General features: G+C 41.0%; 1 protein-coding gene across 1 annotated transcript; it reads right to left on the reverse strand.

The window, feature by feature from the left end:
• Positions 1-3151: 3151 nt before the first annotated feature.
• LOC141197689 (uncharacterized) lies at positions 3152-10254 on the reverse strand. The gene is made up of 7 exons (XM_073662778.1): positions 9783-10254; positions 9474-9653; positions 9267-9390; positions 9086-9183; positions 8797-8887; positions 5758-5864; positions 3152-3322 (listed from the first exon to the last, which is right to left on the reverse strand). The coding sequence occupies exons 1-7, from the start codon at positions 9858-9860 to the stop codon at positions 3152-3154; spliced, it is 849 nt and encodes a 282-aa protein (XP_073518879.1). The 5' UTR covers positions 9861-10254.
• Positions 10255-11221: the final 967 nt, after the last annotated feature.

Below are 11221 nucleotides of genomic sequence, written 5' to 3' on the forward strand. Positions count from 1 at the left end.
CAACCTGTGCCTAAAACATGTGGCAAGTGGTTCTCAGAATTCGGTAACTGGGAGTCAGGCATCCAACTACGCATTGCTTTTACTTGACCTGCTAAATAATATAGATGGAAGTCAGGCAGAGCTGCACCTCCCATATCTTTAGGCCTTTGAAGGGTAGATAACCTGAGTTTAGGTCTGGAGTTCCCCCAAATAAATGTGGACATCAAAGAGTTAAGAGATGTGAAGAATTTTTTAGGGACCGGTACTGCACTATGTTGTAATATATAATTAAATTTAGGGAGGAAGATCATCTTAATTAAGTTAATCCTTCCTGACACTTATAGAGGTAATCTCCCCCACAAGGAAAATTTACATTTAGCGTATTCTAATAAAGGGAGAGTATTACTCGCGAGGTCCTCTCTATCATTTCTAACAATCATAATTCCCAAGTATTTGAAACATGACACTACAGGTAAAGGAGATAACACTTCCAAATCAGTATTCGGAGTGGGCAACAGAGACATAACAGAAGACTTATCCCAATTTATAAAGAGACCCGAATATTTACTAAATTTATCAATAGTAGATATAACATATGGAAGAGTATCTTTAACCTTGTCCATAAAAATTATCATGTCATCTGCATATAAACCAATTTTATCAGTTCTGTCTGCAATTGTAATTCCACTAATATCTTCAGATGATCGTATTCTAATTGCCAATGCTTCAGTTGCCTGAGCGAATAGAGCCGGAGACAAAGGGCATCCCTGGCGGGTTCCCCTTTCCAATGAAAAAGATGTGGAGGATAAATTATTTATCACTATTTTAGCTTTGGGGGCCGCATACAATATTTGAATCCAGGCCCGAAATTTAGGGCCAAAACCAAATTTCTCTAGACAAGCAATTAAAAATGGCCACTCCAACAAGTCAAAAGCCTTGGTGGCATCCAGTGAAGCCAAGGCCCAATCATTTCCTGGTATCAGAGAGCTATATTGAGTTATTGATTGTACCCTTCTAATGTTAATAGAAGTATTTTTTCCTGGCATAAAGCCTGTTTGGTCTGGGTGGACAACTGATAGTATCACCTTATTAAGTCTCAAAGCTAGAATTTTTGTAAGAATTTTGTAATCCACATTTAATAGTGAAATAGGGCGATATGATCCACACATCAGAGGATCCTTCCCCTCCTTTTTAAGAACAATAATATTGGCATCATAAAAGGATTCAGGCAAGGAACCACGTTGCATCGCCTCTGAGAAAGTCTTTAAAAGGTGCGGCATCAAGACCTTTTGGTATCTATGGTAGAGTTCTAGTGGTAGGCCATCAGGACCCGGAGCTTTACTCAAAGCCATATCTGCCAGGGCTGCATTTATTTCATCTAAAGTGATATCTGGATCTAAAAGGGATTGCTGTGTGACACTTAATTTGGGAAAATCAAGATCTGCCAAATAAGTGAGACATTCCAATTTATTATGGGCACTTTGGGATTTATATAATGATTTATAAAAGTTATGAAAGCCACTTAGAATATCTTCTGCCGCAGTGACTATCTGGCCCCCTAATGTTCGAATCCTGTGAATAGCGCTAGAGTCTTTATGTTTGCGGACCATAAAGGCCAACAACTTACTTGATTGGTTCCCCAATTCAAAATATGATTGTCTAGTGAAGAATAGTTTACATTTAGATTTAGTGTCAACGTTTTGTGTATCCAACCTATAGGAGTGTAGCCAGTTTACTCTATTCACATCAGACAGGTCTGAAACATAAGTCTTTTCAGCTTCCTTTAACCTATGTTCAAACTCGGTATCAACCTGTGAAGTCGTTCTCTTGATGTAAGAGATAGCGGAGGAGAGGCATCCTCTAAGGTATGCCTTCAGTGTATCCCAAAAAATCTTAATGTTCCTTGGCAAAGGATGTACTTCCACCAAACAGTCTATTTGATCCGGTATTCTATCATCAGGACCAATTAATTTTAACCAAAAGGGATTAAGTGCCCATGTGGGTCTGTCTCGTACCTAGTCAAATTTAAGCGTTAGTATCACCAGACTATGGTCTGAGATCCCTTTTACCCCATGCTCAATACTATGTACCCACATTGCAGTATTACTAGAACTGAAAATCTAATCTAATCGTGATAACATAGATTTGGTTGAGGAATGACATGTGTATTCTTTAGTTCCGGGGTGATGTAATCTCCACAAGTCTATCCAACCAATACTCTCCATATAGGTTGAAAACAAATTAGAAGATGGTGTTATTGTCGTTCTGGTGTTGTCACCAATTCTCAATCTATGTAAATTTTCGTCCATAATCAGGTTGAAATCCCCCATACACAATACCTGAGCATCCGGGTAGTTTAGTGCGAAGCTTACTGCCTTTTGGACAATTATTAGATTAGCAGGAGGTGGGTTTTATATACATAGTATTACATACTCTCTAGAATCAATTATAGCATTTATAAAAACAAATCTTCCCTCTGAGTCTCTGCGGGCCTCCCAGCTAATGGCCTTGTGGATTAAAAGCGAAACTCCTTTTGAACAGCTTGTATGGTAAGAGTGTATTGACCATTGCAGCCAGGGTTTATTTAGCCACCTAGCTGAATCTCTAGTGAGGTGTGTTTCGACCAAAGCCAGGATATGTGGCTGGTAATTTTTGATTTGCGAGAATACTTTAACCCTCTTCTTAGGGGATTTAAGACCTCTTATATTCCATGTCATACATTTCAGTTGCGATGCCATTTACCTAATATAAGAAGATGGGAATAAATATGAGGGGTAGAAACAAAAGGCCATTACACAATTACTGCTCATATTCATTAATTCCCGTTTGACGTATCCAATAATTTACACCCAATTTATATATTTATGGGGCTCACCAGGTTGATCTATCGCCCCTATAGGTCCCAACAAATTATATTGCATGGAGACAAAGCAAAAAGGATTGAGCACTTTGACAGCATTCAACTTGTAAACAACAACCCTAAACACAACCAAAACAAGAAGTAAACTTTTCTTATAACGCTTCCTTTCGGGGAATACCAACACTGATCCCAGTGTGAGGTATTATGTTGTCTTTGACGATGCAAAGTCTGAACTCCCGCATATGTAAAAGGTGTATCAAATTACATCAAACCCAATATTCAATATAGGAACGGAGGCACAAAGGGTGTCTGTCACCCTTTTCCAGGCTCTAGGTGCAATTGGAGCCACTCCAACGCTTCCTCCGGGGTAGCAAAGAAAGTAGTAGAGTTTCCAGAAACAATTCTGAGACAAGCAGGATAAGCCATTGCATAGATAATCCCTTTGTCTTTAAGTTTCTTCTTTACATCCATAAATTGGGCTCTCTGTTTTTGTAGTTCCACAGAAAAATCAGGGAAAATAGAAATTGCAGAATTGTTGTATTTAATAGAGCCTTTTTGTCATGCTAAACTTAGGATGGTATCTCTGACCTTAGAATTCATCAGTCTAGCAAGAAGGGGTCTAGGAGGGGCCCCAGGAGGGGGGGGGTTTTGCTGGAACTCTGTGGGCCCTTTCCACAGCAAAGACCAGGGAGTATTCATCTCCTAGGGTAGATTTAAGCCAATTTTCCAAATAGATTTCAGGATGCTGACCCTCAGTTCGTTCTGGTAGGCCAATAATTCATATATTATTTCTTCGCATTTGATTTTCTAGGTCATCAGCTTTTTGGCGCCAGGTGTTATGGATCCCGCCACCTTGGTCAACTTATTAACAATAGGTGGCAGTTTATCTTCCAGTTCTGATACCCTTGTCTCAGCCTTAGTGACACGTTTCTTCATAGTTTGCATGTCTTGGCGGAGTAGGCCCACATCTGAAAGAACCTCCTCTATCTTTCCGGTCACAGTTCTTGCAAGTGGATATAGCTTCTAAAAGTTGGTCAGCAACTTGCTTCAAAGTCATTTCTTCGTGTCACTCCCCCTCCTCCTCATCAGATACATTACTCTTACGTTGATCCGTTGTTTTATGTGACAAGGATGTTGGCCCCTTTCTCAATCGAGAATTTTCCTGGGGGTTCCCTCTGGCAAAGTCTTTCAATTTATTTTCTATACTAGAGTTTTTCCCTCGGCTCATTTTGTAACGTTATAGGCAGAATATATTGTATTATGTTTACTCCAATTGTATATTATGCAGATTTATTATGTAGAGGTCAGTGTCTGGACAATGCTGCCACCTGGTATCTTTACTGCAGCGGTGCCTCAGTAATATCTTTTATAAATTATATGCCAGTTTCAGTAGAAAACATGTTATTTCCAATAATAAAAGTTGGAGGAAATAGTGGTTTCTGGTTGCTTTGTATATTGTTTCAGTCACTCTGTGTACCATATATGAATGCAAGGGACTAAATATAGGCTGAGAGTCTCATGCCCCAGGGCTTACACTTCCCCTTGCAGAGTTAGGATGTGGCTGCTGTGTTTCCCTCCTTCAGATATTCCAATGGCCCCTAGACAGGCCTCGGGACCGGGTTGTCCGGTACACTCACTGCTGCACCTCTCCAGAAGCCCGTCGCTCCTCAAGCCTTTCAGAGGGAGACCGACTGTCAGCATATATTTTCAGTGGCGCCTGTGAGCTGCGCCACGTGCAGAACCCTCAAGATGGCCGCCGCTCCTCAGAGAGTTTACTCTGCCGTGGTCCACAGAGCGCGATGGATCAGAGCCCTCTCCGTAGCAGTTCCTCAGAAGCCCAGCCGCTCCCCGCTTCTCCGGAGCTGTGCTGCAGGGCACATAAATGAAAATCAGGGTCTGGTGAGTATAGGATTATGAGCCGGATAGCGGGAGCTCAGATCTCCTGCGTCCTCTCAGCTCCTCAGCATCGCCATGCCCCGAGTGCTTTTATTTTTAACAAGGCCAAACACAAGAAATGACAAGCGGTTGTCCTAGTAGTGCACAACCTCTTTAACAAGAAAAAAATTTCAACTAAAACATTTCTAACATTCTGAACATGAAAAAGGCTTCTCCCCTTTGTGAGTTCTCTGATGTTTATTAAGAGTTGATTTCCGTGTAAAACATTTCCCACATTCTGAACAGGAAAAAGGCTTCTCCTGTGTGTGAGTTCTCTGGTGCTTAACCAAATCTGATTTCTGGTTAAAACATTTCCCACATTCTAAACAGGAAAAAGGCTTCTCCCCTGTGTGAATTCTCTGGTGCTTAACCAAAGCTGATTTCTGGTTAAAACATTTCTCACATTCTGAACATGAGAAAGGCTTCTCCCCTGTATGAGTTCTTTGGTGACTAACAAGATTCCATTTCAGGCTAAAACTTTTCCCACATTCGGAACAGGGAAAAGGCTTCTCCCCTGTGTGGCTTCTCTGGTGGATAACCAAATCTGATTTCTGGCTAAAACATTTCTCACATTCCAAACAGGAAAAAGGCTTCTCCCCTGTGTGAATTCTCTGGTGCTTAACAAAACTTGATTTCTGTGTGAAATATTTCCCACATTCTGAACAGGAAAATGGCTTCTCCCCTGTGTGAAGTCTCTGGTGACCATCAAGATTAGATTTCTGGTTAGAATATTTCCCACACTTGGAACAAGAAAATCTATTCTCTGCTGCGTGAATTTTTTGATATTTAAGAAAAGACTTTTCGAGGGAAAAACTATCTTCATATTCTGAAAGTGAAAATGGCTTCTTTGCATTAGGAGCAGTTTGTTGTTTAATTTTTATTTTCTGACTTTGACTTTCCTTAGTAGTCACTAATGAATCAGAAGACAGGACCTGTTTCAAAGGATCAGATGATAGCTCTTTGCTGTGAAGGGATGATGGTACATCTGGAGTAATGGCATTCATTTCAATTGTATCCTCTGGGATCTCAAGATCATCCGATTTAAAAATTGAAAATGTCAGCTGTCCCTCTGATCTCCTGGTACAGTCATCTGCCAAGAAGAAAACCAATTATTATTTTTGAATTATTTTTTTAATTTCTACTTAAACTGGAAAGTTATGTAAAATATTGAATTATTCACCAGGACAATAACATTTCACAGTCTAATAGAAAACCTCATAGGATGAACCAGTGGATCGTAGTGTTCAACTGTTTGTTAATTCCTCCTCCGAAATATGGAATAAAAAGCCACCAAACCATGTTATGTAGGCAAAAATAATACCAATAAAAACTTCTACTCATCTCACAAAAAACAAGCCCCCACTCAGGTCCATCATCTATCAGTGGAAAAACAGGTTTCCACATTATTAGTGGCTCCAAGGCTCCTGAAAAGCAACATAGCTTCCATAAACCAATCCAGCAATATCCGCTCTCCCAAAGTTAAATCTCACCCTCACTTCTGAGCCTTGCAGTGTGCTCAGATCACATTTAGCATCCATGTGTTTGGCATTACTATAGTGAGAAGACCCTACTTAATTTACGGAGTGTGTCTCCTGTAGCACAATCTGGGTACTATGTGTTTGGGAATAAAATGGCATATGTGCAATTTTCACTCTCCAACATCCATTGCGTGATAATTTCTGGAAAGTGGCCGTGGAGTCAAAATAGTCACTACTCCCATAGATTAATTCACTGTGTCCCATATCCTCTGGAATCTGCTCCTGCGATGTGTGCTTCTGTCACCAGGCGCCGCCTTATTCATTCTGCAGGCGGCGCTGGTGATGGAGGAGATGTCAGAACCAGAAGCCCTGGATGGTGCAGCCTCTGTCCAGCCACTAAGATTAGGGTTGCTGGGACCAGTAGTACCATCCAGTCTGGCAATATGGTGTGTGTGCTGTCCAGCTGGAGTAATCTGCTCCCTACTTCAGCCAACTGGAGAGCACCGCACCCTACTAAAGGTGGAAGCATATTGCCGGGAGCTGCCAGATACAGCCTTGTTCTCCTCTGGTTCAGTCCTCTGTGCTCAGCTCCCAGCTTGTGTATTTGTTTCCTGTTGTGACCTCGGCCCGTTTACTGACTACTCTTGTATCTTATGATTTTGTATTTTTTCTGCCCTCCTGGTTCTGACCCGGCTGCCTGACTGTTCTTGTTCTGATCTCACACCACTGAACAGCAAGTAACACCGTGGCCCAAGCTTAGGGGTCTCTGTGTAAGTCCAGATCCATGTAGAGGGGTTAAAGGGTGATGAGCAAGGCAATCCCTGGGATCTGGAAAATAGAGTAGATAGTGACAAGCCTGTTCGTGGTGGCCATCTTTTGAGCTGCCAGGTGACTATGAACAGCGCCTCCAATACATTGTGTCTGCCAACTATTTCAGCAAGATCTGCATTCAGATAACTAAATGTCGCTCCTTCCCTTCTTAACCTGCCATGTGCCCAGACAGTAGTGTATAACCATATATAGGGGATTGTTGGATTCAAGAGAAGTTGGAAAATAATTTGTAAGGTCCATTTGTTTCAGATTATCATTTGTGCAGTTATCACCTCATAAAAGAGACACAAGTCAGATCTGAAAAATGGGCTGATGAGGAACACAAAACTGGCTGTGGGAAGTGGTTAAATCTGAGTATTTTGGGCACTAACTGCTGTAGTCAAAAACTGTGAGTATAGTCAATAACACATCTACTGAAATGATCAAACTCAACAGTCTCCATCAGTAAGTAGTGAGTAACTAGTGGAGAAACCTCTCTGGGGTAATTAGAGTATGGGGCTCAGTGGCTCTTGGCAATCTAAACTATCATAAGGGCCAATATTTTCTGTCAGCTGAGATTGAAGAAGAAATATTAGAATTTTAAAGAGAACTTTTTATAATAGTGCAGAGATGAGGGGTCTTAAATTTAGATTTTGAGCATTTGGAAGAGGCAATAGAGACCAGACCTTCTTTTAAATACCAAAAGGGAGTTACAGACTCACAAAAGGGAGGGCGGTCGATCCCACCACAATCAACCTATCATACAGAATAAACCTGTAAAAAAGACATTTTTTTATTATATGTTACATCCTCAACAACAACGTATATATAAGGGAGAGCTCCAACACTAAACCGAAGTTGCATTCATTTATGGTAGACCATTGGAGCTACTATGAGTCCGGAGCAGAAGAGTAGAGAAAGTATTAGTGCTCCCATTTCAGGAGAGATTGTGCAGTAATCTGAATTCCTTAGGATTGAAAACATAATGGAATTTATGACGTGGAGTGAATCTATGAAACCAGGGCTCGAGCCATGCCAACACAATAAATGTATATTACAGCCATCAGCCACGCACAGCTTAGAGATATATCATGGCACAGGTGTAATGTTTTTTGTGTAATTTATCGCAATCCTGTTTGAAGTTAGTTGGTTTTAAAAGAAATTGAAAAGTCAGGATAAAGGGAAACTCTGTTGTTATTGTACAGAAATTCACACTTGACCCTCACTGCACATTTAATGTTGTCAATCATAAAAGCGAAGTTTGGCCAGAAAGACTGGACCTGGTCTTGTAGGGACCATATGATCATATTCAGCAGCACAGAAGGGAGAGAAGGTAGATTCATCCAATAATATATCAGGGATCTAGGAAGCCAACAGCATCATTACCCTCCGCTTTCTCTTACAGGCCCATCATAATATTATTTTCTAATTTGTCAGCACATTCTAGGTACGCTGTCATTTGGCTTTGTAGTTTACAGATCTGGGCAGGTAACGGTCAGCATCTTCTTATTCCAGGGGGGTAAGTGGATCTTCGAGGTTATAACCTCTATAGAAAATGGCTTTCAAAGCCCAAAGTCATTTGAACAGTTTTCGGTGGAGGAGAATGTTGTGGTCTAGAGGCAAAATGGTGATCACACGATTGTGATACGGCCGGACTACACCACCGATAAAGCAACCACAGCCGGTGACTGAGATGAATCCGTGACTTCTCTGAATTTAGTGATTACTACTCACCTGGACGGTTATCTGTAGGAATCTCCTCTTTACACCACTCATCACCCCTCACATATCTCTCTGTACTATGATTATGGGTCAGATCTTCACCCTGAAACAAATATTGCAAAAGTTACAGATAGATTGAGAACTCACATCTATGATCAGCTCTAATCCTGCCATCTCCACCGTTCTCATTACACAAGTATAAAACATATAATACTGGTGAATAAAACAAGACTGAGCACAAGAACTTCACAGCCGTCTACACATCATAGGGGAGATCTCATGACACCTTCTCTCCATCTACCTGATGATCCTGAGGAACATTGGGATCTTCTTGTTTACAGTCCTGTGAAAGACGAGGACAGGGACATCTCTCTGGTGTTGTCCTTTTGCTGGATAGATCTGGAGGAAATACATACAGGGACTGAATTCATTCTTTACATACAGATAATTATAGTCCGTGTGTATTTAGTCCTGTCTATTACCTGGTGATGTGAGGGGCTGGGGTACCTCCATCATGACATCCTTGTACAGATCTTTGTGTCCTTCTAAATACTCCCACTCCTCCATGGAGAAATAGACGGCGACATCCTGACACCTTATAGGAGCCTGACACATACAATGATATCGTCATCCGCCCGATCCCTTCATATCGTTACTGTATAATGTCCCAGCATTCCCAGCAGTGTCACCTCTCCAGCTAGCAGCTCAATCATCTTGTAGGCGAGTTCTAGGATCTTCTGGTCATTGAAGTCCTCATGCATCTGGGGTTGAGGTGGAGGCCCCATGATTGGGCTCAGGGGTCTTCCCCATCCCTCAGACACAGGGTCCTGACAGCGCTCACTAGAGGTCTTCTTCACTACTGTGTAATCCTGGTAATGGAGAGACAAATTAATAAATCTCACTATAGACATTTCCAGAGTCCTCACCTCTCCAGTTCTGTCCATCTGTTATTCCCATAGATAAGAATGATGTAATGTGACGTCATCAGAATCTCTCACCTCTCCAGTAAGCTGGAAGAGGATCTCTAGGGTGAGGTGTAATATCCTCTCCGTCATCTTGTCTCTGTCCATGTCCATCTTTGATAGGTAAATCAGGAAAATTATCTTCTATGGAAGATCTTCACTGAGAGGATCCAATATTGTAAAGACTTGAATGAGAAGAAGATGAGCCGATGTAGCATCATAATGAATTCTGTGTAATAATATAATTACTGGAGACAATAAGGGGAAACATATCAGGAGATAGAATGTGTAGATGTTGTATTCTCTAGTCTTATATGGACTGGAATATAAGTTGAATTGCTGACTAAGACATCTCCTCCATGCTCCCAATCAATGGTTGTGCTCCTTACTGCTTTGGCAACTGATTGAATGTAGGAATCACAAGTTTGTTGGCACTGACCAGTAAATACAGAAACTGGCGGTGGGGGCCCAAGCAGCAATTGTATAATAATAATAATACAACATTCTGATTTTTTCCCTGGCATCTACTAATAAAACCTATATATTTTAGGCCACAGATAAAAAGCAGTCTCTTCCTCGGAGTCTGCATCTTCCATAACGCTAATTCTCGTCTCATTTTCTGACACTGGAATCAGCATTAGTAATACTGCAGGAGATATTCATTACACGTGACATGAGAAATAACTACTTCACGATGAGGACGACAGACATATATTTGGCCGGAGTCCGTCACTAACTACATCACCACCGGCCGTGTATATGTATGTTTCCCGCCTTCCGCGGACTGTAATATTCTATCACGTTAGATCCCATGTCTAATTCACACACAGAAGTTTGAGGAATTTATGAAAGCTTGTTTGTAAGAACACCAACACAAGAGTTATTTGATGCCAATGTCTCCATGTACAGTGTTTTTTTCCCTCTGGATGGGCAATACGTTTTTTATAGTTGGGTCGTATGTATCTATCAGCGGAACAAAAACAAAATCATTGTGATTCTTATAAAGGTGGCAACACAAAAACACCCTAAATATAAGATTTTTAAAACAACCTCACAATTTGTAAATCTTATGGGTAAATTATTATCTAACCATTTGATTAGAACTGATATTATTAAGCTAAAGTATCTAAACAGACTTTCTTTCAAATCCATAAAGGGGCACTTTTCCATGTTTGTCATGCCAGAACTGTTCAAGGATTAAAGGTGATAGTTTTCCCACCAATTAGAAGGGATACCTGTGGATATTGGTGTTTTTTTACCTGCTAAGGTATATGCCCACGATCAGGAAATAGCAGTGTTTTGGAAGTAGCCTATACTGGCTCCATCCAAAACGCTGTGTTCTAATCACGCAGTTAAATCCGCATGTGTTCAGTGAACCATGTGGATTTAACACATCCAATACATTCTGTTGTGAAAATTTCTGTTGCGGAGACGAGCGTTTCTGCAACAGAAATGGACATGCGGATGCTTGTAAA

This window comes from Phyllobates terribilis, unplaced genomic scaffold (assembly GCF_046119375.1).
Source record: "Phyllobates terribilis strain yellow unplaced genomic scaffold, ASM4611937v1 Scaffold_86__1_contigs__length_6382490, whole genome shotgun sequence".
Taxonomy (NCBI): Eukaryota; Metazoa; Chordata; class Amphibia; order Anura; family Dendrobatidae; genus Phyllobates; species Phyllobates terribilis.